Source organism: Notechis scutatus, chromosome 1 (assembly GCF_049901735.1).
Source record: "Notechis scutatus isolate UNSWTSFEM ecotype Mainland chromosome 1, rNotScu1.2, whole genome shotgun sequence".
In the NCBI taxonomy this organism is placed as follows: Eukaryota; Metazoa; Chordata; class Lepidosauria; order Squamata; family Elapidae; genus Notechis; species Notechis scutatus.
The window spans coordinates 5,661,259-5,688,598 of NC_142009.1; the positions used below are offsets into that span (position 1 = coordinate 5,661,259).

Here is a 27,340-nt window from a genome sequence, read left to right on the forward strand (position 1 = left end):
ATATTTATGACAGCTGCAGGGTCCCGGGGTCATGTTTTGTGACCGACTGACATGCAACAGGGAAGCCAGGTTCACTTAACGACCATGTGACTCATTTAAGAACTGCAGTGATGCGTTTAACAAATGTGGAGAGAAAGCTCGTAAAACGGGGGGTGTGGTGTGGAAAGTCGCCTTCACAAATTTCTCACTTAACAACGTAAACTTTTGGGCTCCATTGCGGTCATAAGTTGAGGAACGCCTCTAGGAGAAAGGGCAGGTCTGCTTTTGGGGCCCACCCACCCCAGCCATTAGCTCCTCCCCCTGCCCACTCCTGACCTATCAGAAAGCTTCCAATTTCAAAGGTCCACCATTCGATGCAAATCATCAGCATGCTGGGAATCGCCAGCGACATGAAGAGACCCCACTCCTGCAGGCAGTCCGTGGACCAACCTGGGGAGTGAAAAAAGGAAAAAAATCACCCGAACAAGCCAGGATTCATGGTTTGAAAGCAAAAGTCACACAACAAGAGGATGCTGATTTTTGAGTCCGGAACAGGAGTTTCTACAGTGTCTACATAGGATAGGATCAAAATGCTGTTTTTTTTTCAAGGCAGGACTAGAACTCCCCGTCTCCTGGTGATTGGCCTAAAGTCACCCAGCTGGCTTTCACGCCTGAAGTGGAATTAGAACTCACTGCCTCCTGGCGACTAGACCAAAGTTGCCCACCAGGTTTTCATGCCTGAGGGGGAACTAGAACTCACAGTTTCCTGGTAATTGGCCCAAATGCAACCAGTTGACTTTCATACCTCAGCCAGGACTAGAACTCACAGTTTCCTGGTAATTGGCCCAAAGGCACCCAGCCAGCTTTCATGCCTAAGGGGGAACTAGAACTCCCAGTCTCCTGGTGATTGGCCTAAATTACCTAATTGGCTTTCATGCCTAAGGTGGGACTAGAACTCCCAGTCTCCTGGTGATTGGCCTAAATTACCTAATTGGTTTTCATGCCTAAGGTGGGACTAGAACTCACCATCTCCTGGTGATAGGCCTAAATTACCTAATTGGCTTTCATGCCTAAGGTGGGACTAGAACTCACCGTCTCCTGGTGATAGGCCTAAATTACCTAATTGGCTTTCATGCCTAAGGTGGGACTAGAACTCCCAGTCTCCTGGTGATAGGCCTAAGTTACCTAATTGGCTTTCATGCCTAAGGTGGGACTAGAACTCACAGTCTCCTGGTGATAGGCCTAAGTTACCTAATTGGTTTTCATGCCTAAGGTGGGACTAGAACTCCCAGTCTCCTGGTGATAGGCCTAAGTTACCTAATTGGTTTTCATGCCTAAGGTGGGACTAGAACTCACCGTCTCCTGGTGATAGGCCTAAATTACCTAATTGGTTTTCATGCCTAAAGTGGGACTAGAACTCACCGTCTCCTGGTAATAGGCCTAAGTTACCTAATTGTTTTCATGCCTAAGGTGGGACTAGAACTCACCGTCTCCTGGTAATAGGCCTAAGTTACCTAATTGGTTTTCATGCCTAAGGTGGGACTAGAACTCACCGTCTCCTGGTAATAGGCCTAAGTTACCTAATTGGTTTTCATGCCTAAGGTGGGACTAGAACTCACCGTCTCCTGGTGATAGGCCTAAATTACCTAATTGGTTTTCATGCCTAAGGTGGGACTAGAACTCACCGTCTCCTGGTAATAGGCCTAAGTTACCTAATTGGTTTTCATGCCTAAGGTGGGACTAGAACTCACCATCTCCTGGTAATAGGCCTAAGTTACCTAATTGGTTTCATGCCTAAGGTGGGACTAGAACTCACCGTCTCCTGGTAATAGGCCTAAGTTACCTAATTGGTTTTCATGCCTAAGGTGGGACTAGAACTCACCGTCTCCTGGTAATAGGCCTAAGTTACCTAATTGGTTTCATGCCTAAGGTGGGACTAGAACTCACCGTCTCCTGGTAATAGGCCTAAGTTACCTAATTGGTTTTCATGCCTAAGGTGGGACTAGAACTCACCGTCTCCTGGTGATAGGCCTAAGTTACCTAATTGGTTTTCATGCCTAAGGTGGGACTAGAACTCACCGTCTCCTGGTGATAGGCCTAAGTTACCTAATTGGTTTTCATGCCTAAGGTGGGACTAGAACTCACCGTCTCCTGGTGATAGGCCTAAATTACCTAATTGGTTTTCATGCCTAAGGTGGGACTAGAACTCACCGTCTCCTGGTAATAGGCCTAAGTTACCTAATTGGTTTTCATGCCTAAGGTGGGACTAGAACTCACCGTCTCCTGGTAATAGGCCTAAGTTACCTAATTGGTTTTCATGCCTAAGGTGGGACTAGAACTCACCGTCTCCTGGTAATAGGCCTAAGTTACCTAATTGGTTTTCATGCCTAAGGTGGGACTAGAACTCACCATCTCCTGGTAATAGGCCTAAGTTACCTAATTGGTTTTCATGCCTAAAGTGGGACTAGAACTCACCGTCTCCTGGTAATAGGCCTGTTACCTAATTGGTTTGCATGCCTAAGGTGGGACTAGAACTCACCGTCTCCTGGTAATAGGCCTAAGTTACCTAATTGGTTTTCATGCCTAAGGTGGGACTAGAACTCACCGTCTCCTGGTGATAGGCCTAAATTACCTAATTGGTTTTCATGCCTAAGGTGGGACTAGAACTCACCGTCTCCTGGTGATAGGCCTAAATTACCTAATTGGTTTTCATGCCTAAAGTGGGACTAGAACTCACCGTCTCCTGGTAATAGGCCTAAGTTACCTAATTGGTTTTCATGCCTAAGGTGGGACTAGAACTCACCGTCTCCTGGTAATAGGCCTAAGTTACCTAATTGGTTTTCATGCCTAAGGTGGGACTAGAACTCACCGTCTCCTGGCGATAGGCCTAAATTACCTAATTGGCTTTCATGCCTAAGGTGGGACTAGAACTCCCAGTCTCCTGGTGATTGGCCTAAATTACCTAATTGGTTTTCATGCCTAAAGTGGGACTAGAACTCCCCGTCTCCTGGTGATTGGCCTAAATTACCTAATTGGTTTTCATGCCTAAGGTGGGACTAGAACTCCCCGTCTCCTGGTGATTGGCCTAAATTACCTAATTGGCTTTCATGCCTAAGGTGGGACTAGAACTCCCCGTCTCCTGGTGATAGGCCTAAATTACGTAATTGGCTTTCATGCCTAAGGTGGGACTAGAACTCCCCATCTCCTGGTGATAGGCCTAAATTACCTAATTGGTTTTCATGCCTAAGGTGGGACTAGAACTCCCCGTCTCCTGGTGATTGGCCTAAATTACCTAATTGGTTTTCATGCCTAAGGTGGGACTAGAACTCACCGTCTCCTGGCGATAGGCCTAAGTTACCTAATTGGCTTTCATGCCTAAGGTGGGACTAGAACTCCCCGTCTCCTGGTGATTGGCCTAAATTACCTAATTGGCTTTCATGCCTAAGGTGGGACTAGAACTCCCGTCTCCTGGTGATTGGCCTAAATTACCTAATTGGCTTTCATGCCTAAGGTGGGACTAGAACTCCCCGTCTCCTGGTGATTGGCCTAAATTACCTAATTGGCTTTCATGCCTAAGGTGGGACTAGAACTCCCCGTCTCCTGGTGATTGGCCTAAATTACCTAATTGGTTTTCATGCCTAAAGTGGGACTAGAACTCCCCGTCTCCTGGTGATTGGCCTAAATTACCTAATTGGTTTTCATGCCTAAGGTGGGACTAGAACTCCCGTCTCCTGGTGATTGGCCTAAATTACCTAATTGGCTTTCATGCCTAAGGTGGGACTAGAACTCCCCGTCTCCTGGTGATAGGCCTAAATTACCTAATTGGTTTTCATGCCTAAGGTGGGACTAGAACTCCCGTCTCCTGGTGATAGGCCTAAATTACCTAATTGGCTTTCATGCCTAAGGTGGGAATAGAACTCCCAGTCTCCTGGTGATAGGCCTAAGTTACCTAATTGGCTTTCATGCCTAAGGTGGGACTAGAACTCCCAATCTCCTGGGGATAGGCCTAAGTTACCTAATTGGTTTTCATGCCTAAGGTGGGACTAGAACTCACCGTCTCCTGGCGATAGGCCTAAATTACCTAATTGGCTTTCATGCCTAAGGTGGGACTAGAACTCCCAGTCTCCTGGTGATTGGCCTAAATTACCTAATTGGTTTTCATGCCTAAAGTGGGACTAGAACTCCCGTCTCCTGGTGATTGGCCTAAATTACCTAATTGGTTTTCATGCCTAAGGTGGGACTAGAACTCCCCGTCTCCTGGTGATTGGCCTAAATTACCTAATTGGCTTTCATGCCTAAGGTGGGACTAGAACTCCCGTCTCCTGGTGATAGGCCTAAATTACGTAATTGGCTTTCATGCCTAAGGTGGGACTAGAACTCCCATCTCCTGGTGATAGGCCTAAATTACCTAATTGGTTTTCATGCCTAAGGTGGGACTAGAACTCCCGTCTCCTGGTGATTGGCCTAAATTACCTAATTGGTTTTCATGCCTAAGGTGGGACTAGAACTCACCGTCTCCTGGCGATAGGCCTAAGTTACCTAATTGGCTTTCATGCCTAAGGTGGGACTAGAACTCCCGTCTCCTGGTGATTGGCCTAAATTACCTAATTGGCTTTCATGCCTAAGGTGGGACTAGAACTCCCCGTCTCCTGGTGATTGGCCTAAATTACCTAATTGGCTTTCATGCCTAAGGTGGGACTAGAACTCCCGTCTCCTGGTGATTGGCCTAAATTACCTAATTGGCTTTCATGCCTAAGGTGGGACTAGAACTCCCGTCTCCTGGTGATTGGCCTAAATTACCTAATTGGTTTTCATGCCTAAAGTGGGACTAGAACTCCCCGTCTCCTGGTGATTGGCCTAAATTACCTAATTGGTTTTCATGCCTAAGGTGGGACTAGAACTCCCCGTCTCCTGGTGATTGGCCTAAATTACCTAATTGGCTTTCATGCCTAAGGTGGGACTAGAACTCACCGTCTCCTGGTGATAGGCCTAAATTACCTAATTGGTTTTCATGCCTAAGGTGGGACTAGAACTCACCGTCTCCTGGTGATAGGCCTAAATTACCTAATTGGCTTTCATGCCTAAGGTGGGAATAGAACTCCCAGTCTCCTGGTGATAGGCCTAAGTTACCTAATTGGCTTTCATGCCTAAGGTGGGACTAGAACTCCCAATCTCCTGGGATAGGCCTAAGTTACCTAATTGGCTTTCATGCCTAAGGTGGGACTAGAACTCACCGTCTCCTGGTGATAGGCCTAAATTACCTAATTGGCTTTCATGCCTAAGGTGGGACTAGAACTCACCGTCTCCTGGTGATAGGCCTAAGTTACCTAATTGGCTTTCATGCCTAAGGTGGGACTAGAAATCACCGTCTCCTGGTGATTGGCCTAAATTACCTAATTGGCTTTCATGCCTAAGGTGGGACTAGAACTCACCATCTCCTGGCGATAGGCCTCAATTACCTAATTGGCTTTCATGCCTAAGGTGGGACTAGAACTCACCATCTCCTGGTAATAGGCCTCAATTACCTAATTGGCTTTCATGCCTAAGGTGGGACTAGAACTCACCGTCTCTGGTGATTGGCCTAAATTACCTAATTGGCTTTCATGCCTAAGGTGGGACTAGAACTCCCCGTCTCCTGGTGATTGGCCTCAATTACCTAATTGGCTTTCATGCCTAAGGTGGGACTAGAACTCACCATCTCCTGGTGATTGGCCTAAATTACCTAATTGGCTTTCATGCCTAAGGTGGGACTAGAACTCCCCGTCTCCTGGTGATTGGCCTAAGTTACCTAATTGGCTTTCATGCCTAAGGTGGGACTAGAACTCACCATCTCCTGGTAATAGGCCTCAATTACCTAATTGGCTTTCATGCCTAAGGTGGGACTAGAACTCCCCGTCTCCTGGTGATTGGCCTAAATTACCTAATTGGCTTTCATGCCTAAGGTGGGACTAGAACTCCCCGTCTCCTGGTGATTGGCCTAAATTACCTAATTGGCTTTCATGCCTAAGGTGGGACTAGAACTCACCGTCTCCTGGTAATAGGCCTAAGTTACCTAATTGGTTTTCATGCCTAAGGTGGGACTAGAACTCACCGTCTCCTGGTAATAGGCCTAAGTTACCTAATTGGTTTTCATGCCTAAGGTGGGACTAGAACTCACCGTCTCCTGGTAATAGGCCTAAGTTACCTAATTGGTTTTCATGCCTAAGGTGGGACTAGAACTCACCGTCTCCTGGTAATAGGCCTAAGTTACCTAATTGGTTTCATGCCTAAGGTGGGACTAGAACTCACCGTCTCCTGGTAATAGGCCTAAGTTACCTAATTGGTTTTCATGCCTAAGGTGGGACTAGAACTCACCGTCTCCTGGCGATAGGCCTAAGTTACCTAATTGGCTTTCATGCCTAAGGTGGGACTAGAACTCACCGTCTCCTGGCGATAGGCCTAAGTTACCTAATTGGCTTTCATGCCTAAGGTGGGACTAGAACTCCCCGTCTCCTGGTGATAGGCCTAAGTTACCTAATTGGCTTTCATGCCTAAGGTGGGACTAGAACTCACCGTCTCCTGGTGATAGGCCTAAATTACCTAATTGGCTTTCATGCCTAAGGTGGGACTAGAACTCACCATCTCCTGGTAATAGGCCTCAATTACCTAATTGGCTTTCATGCCTAAGGTGGGACTAGAACTCCCCGTCTCCTGGTGATAGGCCCAAAGTCACTCCGATAGCTTTCATGGCTTAGGCCAGGGGTGTCCAACCTTGGCAACTTTAAGACTTGTGGACTTCAACTCCCAGAATTCCTCAGCCAGCAAAGCTGGCTGAGGAATTCTGGGAGTTGAAGTCCACAAGTCTTAAAGTTGCCAAGGTTGGATACCCCTGGCTTAGGCAGTACTAGAACTCACCCTCTCCCGTTTTCTAACCTGATGCCTTAACCGCTAGACCAAACTGGCTCTCGAATCCATCCTCTAACTAAGAAGTCGGCGACAGGAGCTTGGCAGGGGTGCGAGGGAGGAAGGACAACCCCCGTCTTCCTCAGGGTTATAAAAGAGGCGGGAGTTTCCTCACCTCCCCAAGTTTCGACGTGAAGTTTCTTCCACTTGATGTACAGAAAGAGGGTGATGGCTTGAGCATACTGAGAGATGGTGTTGGCCCACGCAGACCCTCTTTGAGGGAAGAAAAAGAGACGCAAAATAGAAATTAGGGTGACTTTTTAAAAAATTGTTTTGCGTTTTTTTTGGGGGGGGGTGTCCGTTTTGTAAATATTCACACCGAGTTGCTTCTGATTTTCTTCACAGTGCGTTTGATGGAGAGGAATTCCAATACAGGCAATTCCTCGACTTACGACCGTTCATTTGTCCATGTGAAACTACAACAGCCCTGAAAAAAGGGGACCTAGGATCCATCCTCACACTTACGACGGTCACAGGGTCTCCACGGTCCAAATCTTGGCAACAGGCCTGCATGTGAACTCATAAAATATTTCTATGGTCTTTTTAGAGTTGTCAACAGAAAGGGAGGGGAGGAAAGGGGTTTGAAAGAGCAGTGTGGCGGTTTGGAAATCAAAAGTGCATTCCATAAATAGTTTTTCAAAGATAGCAACTAGGTGACTGAAGTTTCTGCCTGGCAAATATCTAACTGGAGAGCATGATTGATGACTCTGGGCTATGCATGTGTCCCATTGGAGAATATGAATTACAATACACCCAGGGAATGGGGGAAAACCAGGGTCAAGGGTGACAATGAATGATGTGCCTCAGAGTTGGCTGCACCCAGGCAGTGCCGGACAGTTTAACTCCCAATAAATCCTTTTGAAGTTTTGGAAGTTTGGCTTGAGACTCATGATTTAAATGAGGGTGACTGCCGGAATCCTGACACTGGGTTTATGACAGCTGTCGCATCCCAGGGACCTGGGATGACCATTTTGTGACTTTCCCAAGGGCCCTTCCGACAAGCAGAGGACATGGGAGAACCAGGAATTGCTTAATGACCATCTGATTCACTTAAGGACCACATGCTCCACATAACAACTGTGGCAGAAAAAGTTGCAAGATTGTAAACTTAATGACCGCATCCAGTTCCAATTGAAGTCAAGGATTATCTATAGAGGATCCGTTACTTCTTTAAATTGTTATTTCTTGCAATATTTAAATTATGTTTTACAATATACAAACTTAGGACCACAATTCAGCCCAAAATTTCTGTTGCTAAGTGAGTGGGACAGTTTTTTGTCCTAATTTACGAACTTTCTCACCCTGGTTGTTAAGCGAATCATGGCAGTTGTTAAGTTAGTAATACGGTTATTAAGTGAATCTGTCTTCCCCGTTGACTGTGCTTTGTCAAAAGGGGCTCATGGAACCCCAGGACATTGCAACCGTCATAAATGTGAGTCAGTTGCCAAGTGTCCAAACTTTGATCATAGGATAGGACCATGGGGATGCTGCAACGGTCATAAGTGTGAAAAACGGGGCTAAGCCACATTTTTCAGTGCTGTTGTAACTTTAAACGGTCACTAAATGAAATGTTGTAAATCGAGGACTACCTGTAGTTGATTTTTTGTTTTCAAATTTTGTAGTTTGATGAATTCCCTTTCACTTAATCTATGGCTTTATTAACCATCTTTTTGCTCAAACCCATAACTGATGTCCAGTTTTTCCATAATAATAATGGTAATGATTATGATGATGTTAATAATAATAATAATAATAATAACAAGAACAACAACAGCTTGGTAAACACAACCTCGGATCCAAGGATGGGAAGAACAAATCGTCATGCAGTGAAAATGGATATTTTTGTCCCCAACAGCCTCCTGTACTTACTTAACGCCCATGTTGAATTGGTAAAGGAAAATATAATTCCCCAGGATGTTGATAATATTTGCAGCGATGCCACAAAAAACCTCTGGCCAGATGATTTTCTGCAAGGAAATATATTATTTTATTATTATTTTTTTAAAAGATAACCGTTTCCCCAAAAATATGACCTACCCCAAAAGTAAGCCCTAGCTTGACTTTTTTTACACGTGTGCCCAATATAAGCCCTAATTAAGATCTCGCCCACTCCACCAAGATCCCATTCTGTAAGCCATGAATCCCACCACTGGTCATAAATCACTTTTTTCAGTGCTGTTGTAACTTCAAACAGTCATTAAATGAATTGTTGTAAGTCATGGACTACCTGTGTATAACAGGTGATTTTGGATCCTACATTGGATCCTAATGAGATCCTATTCTGCTGGTGAAGAAGGAGTAGAGTCGCCTGAAAATCTGCTGGAGTCCTTGCTGGCAGATCCATAGAAATATGGACCACCTGTTTCTACTCTATCTATCTATCTATCTATCTATCTATCTCTATCTCTATCTCTATCTCTATCTCTATCTATCAATCTCTATCTATCTATCTATCTATCTATTTATCTATATCTATCTATCTATCTATTTCTCTATCTCTATCTATATCTATCAATATCTATCTATCTATCTATCTATCTATCTATTTATCTATATCTATCTATCTATCGTATCATCTATCTATATCTATCTATCTATCTATCTATCTATCTATCTATCTATATCTATCTATCTATCTATCTATCTATCTATCTATCTATCTAAACATCTATCTATCTATCTATCTCTATCTATCTATCTATCTATCTATCTATCTATCTATCTATCTATCTATCTATCTATCTATCTCTATCAATCTATATCTATCTATCTATCTCTCTATCTCTATCTATCAATCTCTATCTATCTATCTATCTATCTATCTATCTATCTATCTATCGTCTATCATCTATCCATCTATCTATCTATCTATTTATCTATATCTATCTATCTATCTATCTATATCTATCTATCTATCTATCTATCTATCTATCTCTATCAATCTATATCTATCTATCTATCTATCTCTATCTATCAATCTCTATCTATCTATCATCTATCTATCTATCTATCTATTTATCTATATCTATCTATCTATCTATCTATCTATCTATCTATCTATCTATCTATCTATCTATCTATCTATCTATCTCTATCAATCTATATCTATCTATCTATCTCTCTATCTCTATCTATCAATCTCTATCTATCTATCATCTATCTATCTATCTATCTATCGTCTATCATCTATCTATCTATCTATCTATCTATCTATCTATCTATATCTATCTATCTATATCTATCTATCTATCTATCTATCTATCTATCTATCTATCTATCTATCTATCTCTATCTATCTATCTATATCTATCTATCTATCGTATCATCTCTCTCTCTCTCTCTCTCTCTCTCTCTCCATCTATCTATTATCTATCTATCTATCATCTCTCTCTCTCTCTCTCTATCATCTATCTCTATATCTCTCTATCTCTCTATCTATATCTATCTATCTATCTCTATCTATCTATCTATCTATCTGTCTGTCTGCCTGCCTGCCTGCCTGCCTGCCTGCCTGCCTGCCCGCCTCCTCTTCTCTCTCTCTCTCTCTAATTAGTTATTGGAGTTTCTAATAACTCCAATAACTCCAAGGTGCTTCATTCTGATCCAGCCTTTCCAGCCCAACACTGGAGGTTTTTAAGAAGAGATTGGACAACCATTTGTCTAAAATGGGATAGGGTTTGCTGCCTGAGCAGGGGGTTGGACTAGAAGACCTCCGGGGTCCCTTCCAACTCTGTTATTCTGTATTCTATGAGCCATCCCTTAATTCTTGACCCCTTGCAAAGAGGCGCAAATTGCTAAGGAACGTCGGAAAGCAATGCCTTACCTGATTTTGCAAATACCGCATTTGGATCTGGTAAATGAAGGCTGCCTGCGAGATGCAGAAAAGGAAAATAAACAGCTATTAGAAAAAAGTAAGATTTTTTTTTAAAAATTGTGGTTCAATTGCCCCAAAACAAAGGAATTGGCATTTTTCTACAGCTCTGTCAAGCGAATCCATAGATTTAGAGACATTCTAAAGGCAATTTAGAACAGTTTCCCATTTTAGCAATATTAAGGTGTATGGACTTCAACTCCCAGAATTCCCCTAGCTGGCTGGGGAATTCTGGGAGTTGAAGTCCATACATCTTAAACTTGCTTGGATGGAGAAATACTTCACTTGATCCGTCCTAGGCTCAATGCAGGAATTTACGGTTGTTCCAGACAGAAGTTCCACTGGTATAAGCTTCTGAGTTTCGGGGAAGAATCCTGGAACGCTTGACCTGTGGAAATTCAACCTGCCAGCTGCCAGGTTGCAAATAGATATGCAAATAGGGTGCAAATAGGATGCAAATAGAGGGAAGATCATTTCATTGTTCCCACCCCCCTTTGCATAGCTAATGAGTTGCCAAAGAGAGGTGATGGGAATTGTAGTCTACAACTAGCTTGCAAATACTACTCCAGATTAGAAATACAGGTAGTTCTTCAATTTACAGCCACATTTGAGCTCATCATTTCTGTCGTTAAGTGAAACATTGGTTAAGTGGAGTTTTGCTCCATTTTACGACCTTTCTTGCCACCGTTGTTAAGTGAATAATTGCAGCTGGTAACACATTAGAAATTAGACAGCAAGAAGATAAAGAATATTATAAAATATGGGATTTATTTTATCAATGGCTAGATAAGAAAATAGAGAAATAAAATATATTATAATATAAATATAACATAATAGTAAAGATAAAACAATGTAATGATATATTATAACTGATTATAATGAAATGAAGGATATTATGAACTAGCTTATGAACTACTAGGAGTTAGTAATAATAATAATATAGTATGCATAGTTGATCTATACAATTTGAATTTTAATCTAAATTTAGAAGGGAAAGACTGTTGATATTGTGCATAAGAGATATGTACCAACCGACACACTGTACAACGGAAAGATGATTTTATTTTATGTTTTATGTTTGTTTTTGTCAATATTTCTTGTCGTAAGCATGAAATACGATCGTGACTTTTTTCAGTGCTTTGAACGATCACTAAACAAACTGTTTTAAGTCAAGGACTCCCTATAGTAAGTGGCCCACAGCCCTATCCTTGAAAACCGTCAACATTCTCTTAGATTCTCCTAAAATTTTGTGTGAAAAGCAAAGTTTACCGGGAAGCTGGATTCACTTAATAACCGTGTCAGATTCACTTAACAAATGGGATCGTGAAGACTAACTATATATTTAGATGATAGTTGATAGATGATAGATAGATGATAGATAGATAGATAGATAGATAGATGATAGATAGATAGATAGATAGATAGATAGATAGATAGATAGATAGATAGATAGATCATATAGCTAGATTGAGAGAGAGAGATTATGGATGGATGGATGGATGGATGGATGGATGGATGATAGACAGAGAGATGGTAGATGGGTGGAGGTATGGAGGGATAGATAGATAGATATAGCTAGATTGAGAGAGAGATGATGGATGGATGGGTGGATGATAGAGAGAGAGAGATTGAGAGAGAGATTGTAGATGGATGGATGGATAGATAAATAGATATAGCAAGATTGAGAGAGTGATGATAGATGGATGGATGGATGGATGATAGAGAGATTGAGAGAGAGGATGGATGGATGATAGAGAGAGAGATTGAGAGAGAGGATAGATGGATGGATGATAGAGAGATATTGAGAGAGAGGGTGGATGGATGGATGATAGAGAGAGATTGAGAGAGAGAATAGATGGATGGATGATAGAGAGAGATTGAGAGAGAGAGGATAAATGGATGGATGGATGATAGAGAGAGATTGAGAGAGAGGATAAATGGATGGATGGATGGATGATAGAGAGATTGAGAGAGACAGGATAGATGGATGGATGGATGATAGAGAGATTGAGAGAGAGGATGGATGGATGGATGATAGAGAGAGAGAATGTAGATGGATGGATGGATAGATAAATAGATATAGCAAGATTGAGAGAGTGATGATAGATGGATGGATGGATGGATGATAGAGAGATTGAGAGAGAGGATGGATGGATGGATGATAGAGAGAGAGAATGTAGATGGATGGATGGATAGATAAATAGATATAGCAAGATTGAGAGAGTGATGATAGATGGATGGATGGATGGATGATAGAGAGAGAGATTGAGAGAGAGAGAATAGATGGATGGATGATAGAGAGAGAGTTGAGAGAGAGGATAAATGGATGGATGGATGGATGATAGAGAGAGATTGAGAGAGAGGATAAATGGATGGATGGATGGATGATAGAGAGATTGAGAGAGACAGGATAGATGGATGGATGGATGATAGAGAGATTGAGAGAGAGGATGGATGGATGGATGATAGAGAGAGAGAATGTAGATGGATGGATGGATAGATAAATAGATATAGCAAGATTGAGAGAGTGATGATAGATGGATGGATGGATGGATGATAGAGAGATTGAGAGAGAGGATGGATGGATGGATGATAGAGAGAGAGATTGTAGATGGATGGATGGATAGATAAATAGATATAGCAAGATTGAGAGAGTGATGATAGATGGATGGATGGATGGATGATAGAGAGATTGAGAGAGAGGATGGATGGATGGATGATAGAGAGAGAGATTGTAGATGGATGGATGGATAGATAAATAGGTATAGCAAGATTGAGAGAGTGATGATAGATGGATAGATAGATGATAATAGAGAGAGATTGAGAGAGAAATGATGGATGGATGGATGGAGAGACAGACAGACAGATAAATAGATATTGGAAGGGAAGCTATTCACTCTTCCCTGACTCAATGTAGGAAAAGATGGAAACTTACAGGCAGTGCTGGGATAAAGATCATGACATAAACCTGAGTGAGCCTGGGAAGACAAAAAAAAAGGCATTAATTTCCAATGATCCGATTCTGCAGTCATATTCATGGCTGCCTTAAAAATCTCATGTGCTTTGATGTAGCCTCTTCCGGCATCACATTGTGAGCTAAAGTAAGCTTTTTGAAGAAGGCCTATCTTGTGACATCCCTCAAACTTTGAAGAATAAATAAAAGAAACTGTTTTTTTCCTAAAAAAGATGAAGTCTTCTCTATTAAATTCAAAAGGTCCCATTTTGTGGTAAATCTTATGAGGGGTGATCTGACTTCGTGAAAGACGAGACATTTTGAATGGATGCTCTTTACCGATTTTCATTTTGAAAGGTCTTAATTGATGTTCACTTACAAAGGAGAATATTTGTAGCTTGGGTTGAACCATTGGAGTCCTTGGTGCTCTCTGAGCTTGTTGGTTTTCTTGCAGACGTTTCATCACCAAGCTAGGTAACATCATCAGTGCTAGTAAGAAGTAAGGAGGTGCTTGGGTCTTTTTGTTCATTTTGGGGCTACGTTTTTTAAAGGCTATGCAAAAGAGCCCAAAAGAGCACGGAGGGGGGGCGGGGATGACATTCCACCATAAATCAGCATCCAGATCAACATAAATTAACTCCAAGGTTAAGAACAGATCAACAATCAAGTAAACTATCAAGGAATTGCCAAAGAAGCCAAAGCAAATTGACAGCAAGCTATCCATTCCTTGCTAGCACTGATGATGTTACCTAGTTAGGTAATGAAACGTCTGCAAGAAACCAAGCAAGGTCAGAGAGCACCAAGGGCCCCTCATGATTTTAATTTTGATGTTCTTACTTGATGTCCATTTTGAATGAACGTTCTTAATTCACGTGAATTTTGAACGGATATTCTTGACCGATTTGAATTTTGAGTGATTTTTTTCCCCCAATTGGTGTGAATTATGAATGACACTCTGAACTGAGGTGAATTTTGAACAGATGTCCATTATAGATCTGAACCTTGGACGGTTTCTTAATTGATGTGAGTTTTGAAGGGCTGCCGTTTCTTGATTTGAAATGTTCAGTGATTTTCTTCATTAATGTGAATTTTGAATGATGTTCCCGACCGATGCCAATTATGAATTTTTAACAAATAATCTTACTTGATGTGAATTTGGAATGGATATTCTCAGGGGGTGGGATTTTCCCGGTTTGGACCGGTTGTATAGAACCGGTTGTTATGATTCTGCGCGGTTTGGAGAACCAGCAAATCGTGACCCTGGCTGGCCCCGCCCCTCTCTGCCTGCCCCTCCCTTCCTCGCCCAGTCAGTCCTTATCGTGCATGCAGACCCTCCTCACTGTCTTACTACTTCGCCTAGGAAGCTTCCCTGAGGCCCAGGAGGCCCAAAAACAGAGCCTTGCGGGGGTGCTGCTGCATGGACCCCCGAGGCTCTGTTTTTTGCCTTCCCGGGCCCCAGGGAAGTCTCGTGGGAGCAAAAATTCCCCTCAGGAGGCTTCCCTGAGACCCAGAAGGCCCCAAAAAATGGAGGGAGGGGAACGTGCTGCCAAAAAAAGCCACTCCCACCCAGTCACATGGCCACGCCCACCTAGCCACGGCCGCAGAACTGGTTGTTAAAAAATTTGGTGGCCGTGGCTCTGGAGGTAGTCTAAATGTGGTCTTCCTAAGTCTTTATAGAGTGGCATTAGTACCTCCCTTGATCTCCTTTCTCACCTGGAGACTTCCGGATCCTGCCGGATTAGCAACAGAAGCTGTTCTGTATTGATGAAAAATGCCCAGCACGGGAAACAGCAGAGGAGAAGAATCAGGATGCCTTGTTGGAGGATGGTGCCCACCCGTTTCATGTTCTTCCCGCCATAAGTCTGGAAGAAGGGGAAAGGCCAGAGGCACACGTGAATGGCCAAGGAAACGAATTTATTGCTGAAAGCCTATGTACAGGAATCTTCTGGACCAATAGGTTAGCTTCGGCCCGGAGCTATGTAAAGATCAATGGGATTCAAGGAAGGCAGCACTTGGTTTGTTTGTGGCTATGTAAGGATGGTAGGTTGATTCCTGTTTTGACTCCACCTCCAGGATCTGTCAGTCCTTCTCCTATAGCTGCCCTTTGATCTCTGTCTATATCTGTCAGTCTGTCAATCAGTCAGTCTCAGTCTATCTCTATCATATCTATCATCTATCTATCATCTCTCTCTCTCTTTATCTATCAATCTAAATATATCTATAATCTATATTTATCTCTCTCTATCTCTCTATCAACACTCTATTATCTCTCTGTGTCTTTCCCTCTTTCTTTATCTACCTATCAATCTAAATATCATCTAGATATCTATCATCTATCATCTCTATCAACTATCATCTCTCTGTGTCTTTCCCTCTTTCTTTATCTACCTATCAATCTAAATATCATCTAGATATCTATCATCTATCATCTCTATCAACTATCATCTCTCTGTGTCTTTCTCTCGTTCTTTATCTACCTATCAATCTATCTATCTATCTATCTATCTATCTATCTATCTATCTATCTATCTATCTATCTCTCATCTATCAATTCTATCATCTCTCTCTGTCTTTCTCTCTTTTTTATCTACCTATCAATCTAAATAACAGATATCTCTCATCTCTCTATCATCTCTCTCTGTCTCTCTCTTTCTTTATCTATCTATCAATCTAAATATCATCTAGATATGTATCTATCATCTACCATCTCTCTCTCATCTCTCATCTCACTCTTTCTCATCTACCTACTACCTACCTACCTATCTACTCTCTCGTTCTCTGTCTCTCTCTGTGTGTGTCATCTATATCTATATCTGTATCTCTATCTATCTATCTATCTATCTATCTATCTATCTATCTATCTATCATCTATCATCATCTATCATCTCTTTCTGTCATCTATCTATCTATATCCTGCTTTTCTTATTACAGTTACTGTAGCCTCGACTTACAACTGAAGTTGAGCCCAAAACTTCTGCTTCTAATTGGCAGAGTTGTTAAAGTGAGTTTTGCCCCATTTTACAACCTTTCTTGCCACAGTGGTTCAGTGAATCACTGCAGTTAGTTAACACTGTGCTTCGTAACATAACTTTGCTTGGCCAAACGTTGCCAAAGGCGATCGCACAACCCCAGGACCCTGTAATCGTCATCAATAGGAGCCAGTTGCCAAGCAGGTGAATTTGGCTCACGTGACCATGTGGGGTTCCTGTGAAAACTGGTCGTGCCATTTTTCCCCCCCACTGCTGTTCTAATTCGAATGGTCACTAAATGAACTGTTCATGAAGTGAAACTTGAAGAATCCCTGTGAACAGCGACCTTATCAAGGAACCGCAAAAACACTCCCACCAACACTAACAGGGCAGGCCAATTGTATATAAACAGAAAGCAAACCCCATTCTCTCCCTTCTAGCATTGATGATGTTACCTAGTTGGGCAAGGAAACCACCAAGCTCAGAGAGCACCAAGGACCAAACAGTCCTTTTCTTCTTCTTCCTCCTCCTCCTCTCCTTGCAAACCCCACTCCCTTCCAGCACTGATAATGTTACCTAGTTGGGTCATGAAATGGCTGCAAGGAAACTACCAAGGTCAAAGAGCACCAAGGATCCGAGTTCTCCTCCCTCCTCCTCCTCCTCCTCCTCCTCCTCCTCCTCCTCCTCCTCCTCCTCCTCCTCCTCCTCTTCCTTGCAAACCCCACTCCCTTCTAGCACTGATAATGTTACCTAGTTGGGTCATGAAATGGCTGCAAGGAAACTACCAAGTTCAAAGAGCATCAAGGATCCCACAGTTCTCCCTCCTCCTCCTCCTCCTCCTCCTCCTCCTCCTCCTCCTCCTCCTCCTCCTCCTCCTCCTTCTCCTTGCAAACCCCACTCCCTTCTAGCACTGATAATGTTACCTAGTTGGGTCATGAAATGGCTACAAGGAAACTACCAAGTTCAAAGAGCATCAAGGATCCCGCAGTTCTCCTCCTCCTCCTCCTCCTCCTCCTCCCCCTCCTCCTCCTCCTCCTCCTCCTCCTCCTCCTCCTCCTCCTCCTCCTCCTCCTCCTCCTCCTCCTCCTTGCAAACCCCACTCCCTTCTAGCACTGATAAGGTTACCTAGTTGGGTCATGAAATGGCTGCAAGGAAACTACCAAGGTCAAAGAGCACCAAGGATCCCGCAGTTCTCCTCCTCCTCCTCCTCCTCCTCCTCCTCCTCCTCCTCCCCCTTCCTCCTTCTCCTTGCAAACCCCACTCCCTTCTAGCACTGATAATGTTACCTAGTTGGGTCATGAAATGGCTACAAGGAAACTACCAAGTTCAAAGAGCACCAAGGATCCCGCAGTTCTTCTCCTCCCTCCTCCTCCTCCTCCTCCTCCTCCTCCTCCTCCTCCTCCTCCTCCTCCTCCTCCTTGCAAACCCCACTCCCTTCTAGCACTGATAATGTTACCTAGTTGGGTCATGAAATGGCTGCAAAGAAACTACCAAGTTCAAAGAGCACCAAGGATCCCGCAGTTCTTCTCCTCCTCCTCCTCCTCCCTCCTCCTCCCCCTCCTCCTCCTCCTCCTCCTCCTCCTCCTCCTCCTCCTCCTCCTCCTCCTCCTCCTCCTCCTCCTTGCAAACCCCACTCCCTTCTAGCACTGATAAGGTTACCTAGTTGGGTCATGAAATGGCTGCAAGGAAACTACCAAGGTCAAAGAGCACCAAGGATCCCGCAGTTCTCCTCCTCCTCCTCCTCCTCCTCCTCCTCCTCCTCCTCCCCTTCCTCCTTCTCCTTGCAAACCCCACTCCCTTCTAGCACTGATAATGTTACCTAGTTGGGTCATGAAATGGCTACAAGGAAACTACCAAGTTCAAAGAGCACCAAGGATCCCGCAGTTCTTCTCCTCCTCCTCCTCCTCCTCCTCCTCCTCCTCCTCCTCCTCCTCCTCCTCCTCCTCCTCCTTGCAAACCCCACTCCCTTCTAGCACTGATAATGTTACCTAGTTGGGTCATGAAATGGCTGCAAAGAAACTACCAAGTTCAAAGAGCACCAAGGATCCCACAGTTCTTCCCTCCTCCTCCTCCTCCTCCTCCTCCCCTCTCCTCCTCCTCCTCCTCCTCCTCCTCCTCCTCCTCCTCCTCCTCCCCTCCTCCTCCTCCTCCTCCTCCTTGCAAACCCCACTCCCTTCTAGCACTGATAATGTTACCTAGTTGGGTCATGAAATGGCTGCAAGGAAACTACCAAGGTCAAAGAGCACCAAGGATCCGCAGTTCTCCTCCTCCTCCTCCTCCTCCTCCTCCTCCTCCTCCTCCCCTTCCTCCTTCTCCTTGCAAACCCCACTCCCTTCTAGCACTGATAATGTTACCTAGTTGGGTCATGAAATGGCTACAAGGAAACTACCAAGTTCAAAGAGCACCAAGGATCCCACAGTTCTTCTCCTCCTCCTCCTCCTCCTCCTCCTCCTCCTCCTCCTCCTCCTCCTCCTCCTCCTCCTCCTCCTCCTCCTCCTTGCAAACCCCACTCCCTTCTAGCACTGATAATGTTACGTAGTTGGGTCATGAAACATCTGCAAGAAAACCACTATGCTCAGAGAGCACCAAGCACCTCACAGTTAAGCAATTCTTATGTAACCGTCTTGGGAGACCCTTCAAGTCATGTAATCCCAAAAGAGAACACTGAATCTCTTTTTCAGAAAATTTAAAAACTCCACTCTTCTGGATTTCGAAGGGGCTCAACCCCAGATTTAGCTCTTCCAAACATCCCGCATGCAGAAAAATCAGGAAAATGAATTGCATTTTTTTCCTTTCGGTATCTGGCAGGCTCCGAGCTTGGACCAAAGCGTAGAATTACCAATCTCCACCTGCCCCAACTGGTAAAAAAAAATTGCCATTATGACTCACCTGAGATATTAATGTGTCACAAGCCGAGGACAACCCGAAACCAATAGAAATGCCAGTCACGTTGATCACCTAAAAACAGAAAGAAAGAAAGAAAGAAAGAAAGAAAGAAAGAAAGAAAGAAAGAAAGAAGGAAGGAAGGAAGGAAGGAAGGAAGGAAGGAAGGAAGGAAGGAAGGAAGGAAGGAAGGAGAGGAAAAAAATTAGAAAACCTGGAGATTACCTGGTACCTGCTGCTATTCTTACCCAAAATCATATGAGAGAGATTATAAAATAGGTTAAAAGGTTTAATCCCTCCTTTAATCCCAATATGAGGGCTCTACTACTCTTTGCCAAATTGATATGTTAAATGCCAGGGTCGCCTTTTAATTTCCAAGTGCAGCTACACCTTCATAGCAATAATACAATACAGTTTAATCCGTGACGTACGACCACAATGGAGCCCAAAGTTTCTTGTTGCTAAACGAGACATGTGTTTAGAAGTGAGTGTGGGGCTTTCCTTGTGGTCTTCCATCCCAACCCCACCAGGGCTGAGACTCTGTTTAGCTTTTAGAGGTCAGCCAATAGTCAGCTGGAAGCTACCACTTGCTGAAGATAGAAGGTGGGGAGAAACACATGAAAAGCAGGGGTAGGATGCAAATATTTTTACTATCCGTTCTGTGGGCGTGGCTAGGTGGGCGTGGCTAGGTGACTGGGTGGGCGTGGCTTCTTTTCTTTTTGTGCAGCGCCCTCCTGTGCTCCATTTTTGGGCCTCCTGGGCTTCAGGGAAGCCTCCTCAGTGAAGCAGTAAGACAGCAAGAGGGACCCCGGTACAGCTGATCATCAATGAAGCACCTTGATCTAAATTAGAAATTCCAATAACTAATGAGAGAGAGAGAGAGAGAGAGAGAGGCAGCCAGGCAGCCAGGCAGAAAGATAGATTAGATTAGATTAGATTAGATTAGATTAGATTAGATTAGATTAGATTAGATTAGATTAGATAGATAGATGATAGATAGATAGATAGATAGATAGATAGATAGATAGATAGATAGATAGATAGATAGATAGATAGATAGACAGATAATGAGATGATAGATAGATAGATAGATAGATAGATAGATAGATAGATAGATGATAGATAGATAGATGATAGATAGATAGATAGATAGATAGATAGATAGATAGATAGATAGATAGATAGATAGATAGATAGATAGATAGATAGATAGATAGATAGATAGATAGACAGGCAGGGAGATAGATAGATAGATAGATAGATAGATAGATAGATAGATAGATAGATAGATAGATAGATAGATAGATAGATAGATAGATAGATGAGAGAGAGAGAGAGAGAGAGAGGCAGGCAGGCACGTAGGCAGAAAGATAAATAGATGATAGATGCAGGGGTGGGATTCTACCGGTTCGCACCGATTCGCTAGAACCAGTTGTTAACATTCTAAGCAGTTCACAGAGCCGGTTGTTAGAAGAAATTACTGGACTAATCCTGTAAGGAAGGCAGGAAGGAAACATTCTGGTGTTGCTTACAGAAACTGCCTCTCCTATAACCCTTATTACATTCTTGGCAAGATGAGACTTCCTGTCTCTGGAACGTCTCTGGAGTTTTTTTCCCCCCTCCTTTGCTGGTACTTTGCTTGTGTGGAGTGACCACTCAAAGTTACAGTGGCACTGAAAAAAGTGACATGACCATTTTTCACACTTACGACTGTTGCAACATCCCCACAGTCATGAGAGGCCAGGCGAGGAGATGCGTGCCTCGATGTGAGTAATGTTGAGTTGGCCACACCCAGCCAGTCACATGAACACCAAGCCACACCCACCAACTAAGCCACACCCACAGAACCGGTTGTTAAAATTTTTGAATCCTACCCCTGGATAGATAGATAGATAGATAGATAGATAGATAGATAGATAGATAGATAGATAGATAGATAGATAGATAGATAGATAGATAGATAGATAGATAGATAGATAGATAGATAGATAGATAGATAGATAGATAGATAGATAATGATAGATAGTTAGATAGATGATAGATAGATAGATAGATAGATAGATAGATAGATAGATAGATGAGGTATAGATAGATAGATGATAGATAGATGAATATAGATAGATAGATAGATAGATAGATAGATAGAGAGAGAGAGAGATGATAGATAGATAGATAGATAGATAGATAGATAGATAGATAGATAGATAGATAGAGATAGATAGATAGATAGATAGATGATACGATAGATAGATAGATAGATAGATAGATAGATAGATAGATGATACAATAGATATAGGTAGGTAGGTAGGTAGGTAGGTAGGTAGATAGATAGATAGATAGATAGATAGATAGATAGATAGATAGATGATACGATAGATATAGATAGGTAGATAGATAGATGATACGATAGATATAGATAGATAGATAGATAGATAGATAGATAGATAGATAGATAGATGATACGATAGATATAGATAGGTAGATAGATAGATAGATAGATAGATAGATAGATAGATAGATAATACAATAGATAGATAGACAGACAGACAGACAGACAGATGGACAGATAGATAGATAGAGATGGACTCCATTTTTGGGCCTCCTGGGTCTCAGGGAAACCTCCTGGGTGAAGCAGTCAGACAGCAAGGGGATCCTGGCACATCTGATCATTGGAACAGCTGATTGTCAGGAGGAAAATAAATAAATAAATACCGATTCGGCTGAATGGTAGCATATTTTACTAGCGCTTCACCCCAACTGTCCTGAACCAGTAGAATCCCACCATTGATGGGAAAGGAAACTCACCGCAATGGCCAGGGTGACAGATGCCAGCTCAACCTTGCCCATGTGGCCACAAAAGATCGTACTGACGACGTGGATCATGAACACCAGGAGCTGAATCACCGTCTAAAGGGAGAAAGGTGAGGAAGAGGGGACAGGTGAAGATTTGAAACTCTTCAAAGCACCCCCCAGAAGTGTAGTAGAAGCTACCAGGTGAGTTCTGGAACATCTGTTGTCATGCATCTTTAAGTTTCCAACAGGTTCAAAAGCTGCAATAATAGCAATTTTAGTATTCAGTTGTAAATTAGCAGTGTTTTTCAACTGTGGCGACGTTTAAGATGGGTGGACTTCAACACCAAGGATTCCCCTGCTGGCATTCTGAGTTGACATCTACCCATCTTTGGTATCCAGCCTTTGAGGGGCTGCCACAGTGAGGAAAGGGTCAAGCTATTTTCTAAAGCACCTGTAGGCCAGACAAGGAATAATGGATGGAGACAGATCAAGCAGAGAGATTCAATCTACAAATAAGGAGAGATTTCCTGATAGGGAAGACAATCAATCAGTGGAACAGAAGCTGCCTTCAGAAGTTGTAGGAACTTCATCACTGGAGGCTTTCAAGAAGAGACTGGACTGCCATCTGTCAGAAATGATGTAGGGTCTCCTGCTTGGGCAGAGGGTTGGACTAGATGACCTACAAGGTTCCTTCCAACTCTGTTAATCTAATCTAATCTTATCTTCCAGCAAACTGACTGGGAATTCTGGGAGTTGGTCCATTTATCTTAAAGTTTCCAAGTTTGAGAAACCCCGGATTAAAGTATTATAACCAAACCATTTAAAGCTCAGTAGTAGACTAAACTCATGCCATAATGCAGCTTATTACTGGGGCTTGAATCGGTTGTTCCAATCCCCCTAAATTTAACTCTTTTGCTTCCCTCTTAATCTCAAAAGGAAACCTTAAATAATTAAGAAATAAAAGGCAATAAAATGTTTTTAAAAAGCAGCAGTTCACTGACAACGTGGCTAAAATGCAACTCAAAGTAAAACTTTGCAGCCAAATAAGATTCTTCATTTGTGACCATCGTAGAACAGCTTTCTCCCTGCAATTTCTCTCCCAAGATTGCAGAATCAATCTACGTTTGGATTGGGAGATACTTGCTTTACGCCTGAGCAACAGGCTAGGTTTCAGGCTGTGAAATCTAACCTCAAATCTGAGCTATATAATGGAGTTTAACAGAATGACATAGTAACAGAAGGGACCTTGAAGGTCTTCTAGTCCAACCCCCTCTCCTGCTCAGGCGGGAAATTGGTTGTCCAATTTCTTCTTGAAAACCTCCAGTGTCGTAGCACCCACGACTTCTGGAGGCAAGTTGTTCCACTGGTTAACTGTTCTCACCGTTAGGACGTTTCTTTTTAGTTCTAAGTTGCTTGTCTCTTTGATTCATTTTCATCTGTTGCTTTTTGTCTGGACTTTGGAGAATAGCTGGGCTCCCTCTTCTTTGTGGCAGCCCCTTAAATATTGGAAGACTGTGTCCCCAGCCCTTCTTTTCATTCAATTAGACATACCCAATTCCTGCAATTGTTCTTCGTATGTTTTAGCCTCCAGTCCAATCCCCTAATGATGGCAGCCCCTAGATATTGGAGTTTAGTTACCAAGGACAGCATGAGTGCCACTAAACCACAAACAGCTAGCATATTTAATAAATGAATAAAGTAAAAACCCCAAAGTGCTTTTTTTTTTTTTTTTCCAAAAGACAACTGGACTTTGTTGGATTTTTTTTTTTACCCCCCTCTTCAGAACTCAAGAAACTTTTTGGATGAGAACAATGGTGGGATTCAACCGGTGTAACAACTGGTTCGGTGGGCATGCGCTTCACGCTACTGGTTTGCCTGAACTGTTCTGTGCCGGCTGAATCCCACCCCTGGATGAGAAGCGAAACGTTTTCAAGGAAGAAAAAACCTTTTCTCTTGGGGAAAAAAAAAAACCACCTTTGGGATAACCATGACCTGAATGACTGAGAATCTGTATAGAGAAAAAAAATGAAAATGAAAGTCAGCTGACCATGGCTAAGCCAAGAAAGAATAAGGTAGATCTTGGAGGCCTTTAAGAGGAGCCAGCCGTGTGCTGCAGCTGCCCAAAAAGCCAACACAGTTCTAGGCTGCATAAACAGAGGGAGAGAATCAAGATCACGTCAAGTGTTAACACCACTTGATAAGGCCTTGATAAGGCCACACTTGGAATGCTGTTTCCAGTTTTGGTCACCACGATGTAAAAAAAGACGTGGAGACTCTGAAACCATGATGGCGAACCTATGGCACCCATGTCGGAAGTAGCACGCAGAGCCATTACTACTGGCATGCGAGCCCTCACCCAGAGCAGGTCTCTAGTGGGCATGATGATTGTCGGGTATCTGACGCAAAGATGTGGCGGGGCGGGAGATGCACACCCGTGCACAGAGTTGTATGGTGTGTGCGAGAGGCATCGGGGGGACCTGTGCACATTGCCTTCTGGGTGCTGGGACACGAGCGTGCAAACGCATGCACAATCATTGGCACAGGAGCCCCAAAAATGTTAGCCACCACTGCTCTAGAAAGAGTACAGAGAAGAGCAACCAGGATGATGAGGGGACTGGAGACTAAAACATACGATGAATGGTTGCAGGAACTGGGCCTGGCTAGTCTAGGGAAGAGAAGGACCAGGGAAGACAGGATAGCAGTCTTCCAATATCTCAGGGGCTGCCGTAAAGAAGAAGGAGTCAAGCTATTCTCCAAAGCACCCGAAGGCAAGATAAGAAACAATGGATGGAAACTAATCAAGGAGAGAAGCAACCTGGAGTTAAGGAGGAATTTCCTAACAGTGATTAATCAGGCTTGCCTTCAGAACTTGTGGATGCTACAATACTGGAGGTTTTAAAGAAGAGACCGGACAGGAGGAAGGGGGTTGGACTAAAAGACTTTCAAGGTCACTTCCAATTCTATTCTATTCTGATGGATGGACTTACATCTGATCCTCAGACTGATGTTGCAGTGCTCCATCGCTGGAGGCTGTCAAGATGAGATTGGACAACCGTTTGTCAGAAATGGGTCTCCCACTTCAGCAGGGGGCTGGACTGGAAGATCTCGGAGGTCCCCTCCAACTCTGTTATTCTATGTGTGTGTGTGTGTGTGCATTTTAAAACCTGCCTTAAGAGCATCTCTGCTGGGCTGCAAATTTGCAAAGGGAAGGAGAACTTACCAACGGCCCGGCCATCACCATAATACTCTTCACCTCTTCCCAGAAATTGGAAGGAAACCACCGACATAATTTCCTGCCGCAGGGGAGAACCGAACTTTGGGCATCTCCGTCGGAGGAAGGGCCAAGCGGGGGCTTTTCCAAGTCTGAAGCCCCTCGATCCATAGGTCGCGGGGAGTGGGGGTGTGTGGAAGGTCTTCTGGAGGCTTCTGATAAAAAAAAAAAAATTCTTTGCCTTGACCTCAAGATCGTTTTTATCCGCTGCAGATTTCAAGCAGATCTGTACCTCCAAATGATCTACTTCACAGTCCGATACTTTTTGGGCAAAGGGCGAGCGAGGGAGTCTCTCCAGAGCCAATAAAAGACAGGGAGGAGCAACTGGTTGGGAAATTCGGACGTGTATAGACGTGGGTGGGAAGTTGACTTGGGCCGCTGGGATGTTTCTAAGATTAACGGTCATGGGGTCAACCTACGGATGAGGTTCCAGGAGCTGTTATGAAACGCCACACTTCTGCCAAGTCAGATGTACCGGCCATTAAAAATAGCACGGCCCAAAAAGAGCAGATGCCGCCTGCAAAGCGGTTGTCTATCACAAGGTCCTGGTCCTCATGGCAAGGACAGGGATTTTGGGAAGCTGTGTTTGGTAGGTGGAGGGAAGCTGCTTTTCGCTTCATGGAGAAGCAGCTTGCATGGAAGATGCAGCGGTGATAGGCCATCCCAGCAAACAAGATGCCCAGGGGTGGAATTCAGTTGGTTCTGGAGCGGTTCTCCTGAACTGGTTGCAGAAATTTTGAGTAGTTAGGAGAATCGCCAATACCACCTCTCTGACATTGCCTCCGCTAACCCCATCTCTTCTCTGCCTCCCATTGAGTCCCAGCTGATCGGCTGGGTCTTCTTTAGTTGCTCCTTTCACAGGAGAACAGAGCTGGAAAGCAGGCTAGTGTGGTGGGGAGGGAATGGGGATTTTGCAGTATCCTTCCTCCAGGTGTGGGAAGGGAATGGGAATTTTAGAATGGAATGGAATAGATTCTATTCTATTCTATTCTATTCTATTCTATTCTATTCTATTCTATTCTATTCTATTCTATTCCTTTATTCCAATATTCTATTTTATTCTTTATTCCAATATTCCAATATTCCAATATTCCAATATTCTATTCTATTCTATTCTATTCTATTCTATTCTATTCTATTCTATTCTATTCTATTCTACATTCCAATATTCATTCCAATATTCCATAAGCAGGAAGATTATTCTGTTCTAAACTTACAACCATAGTTCTTGACTTAGAACCTTTTGTTTAATGACCGAAGTTGCAAAGGCACTGAAAAAAGTTGAAAACTCACTTAACAACTGCCTTACCTAGCACATTTTGGTCACAACCATGGTTGTAAGTTGAGGACCGGCTGTATATAATTTCTCTGCTTAAAGAAGTAAATTAAACAAAAGGGTGATGTCCGAAACGAGGGAAAGCAAAACCTGTTATTTTACGTTTTTAAAATCAGCAAAGAAAAGGACGGGCAGTTGAGCCCAGAGTAGTGTAAACACGGCTCCCCGTAAGAGCTGAGTGGTTTTCCTTGGCTGAGAAATAAGAGATAAAATTGGCCGCAGCAATGGGCAATTTTAAACCCTGGATTTAAAGGTCTGAAAATTTGAGGGGCTTTGAGTGATAAATAGGGATATGTGCAGCAGTCTTTGGTGGTCCTCTGAGCTGGGTGGTTTTCTTGCAGAC

The 27,340-nt window shown here is 43.3% G+C and overlaps 1 protein-coding gene across 1 annotated transcript in view; it reads right to left on the bottom strand.

Moving 5' to 3' along the window:
- The window catches only part of LOC113431347 (multidrug and toxin extrusion protein 1-like), a 51,329-nt gene extending 25,392 nt beyond the window's left edge, over nucleotides 1-25,937 (bottom strand). The window contains exons 1-9 of the mRNA XM_087971523.1: nucleotides 25,611-25,937; nucleotides 22,403-22,504; nucleotides 19,604-19,672; nucleotides 15,459-15,607; nucleotides 13,728-13,770; nucleotides 10,745-10,789; nucleotides 8,791-8,888; nucleotides 7,037-7,134; nucleotides 316-429 (exon numbers count right to left, since the gene is read on the bottom strand). Coding sequence (XP_087827649.1) covers nucleotides 316-429; nucleotides 7,037-7,134; nucleotides 8,791-8,888; nucleotides 10,745-10,789; nucleotides 13,728-13,770; nucleotides 15,459-15,607; nucleotides 19,604-19,672; nucleotides 22,403-22,504; nucleotides 25,611-25,772 — 880 coding nt within the window. The 5' untranslated portion in view covers nucleotides 25,773-25,937. The remainder of the gene's footprint in view (nucleotides 1-315; nucleotides 430-7,036; nucleotides 7,135-8,790; nucleotides 8,889-10,744; nucleotides 10,790-13,727; nucleotides 13,771-15,458; nucleotides 15,608-19,603; nucleotides 19,673-22,402; nucleotides 22,505-25,610) is intronic.
- Nucleotides 25,938-27,340: the final 1,403 nt, after the last annotated feature.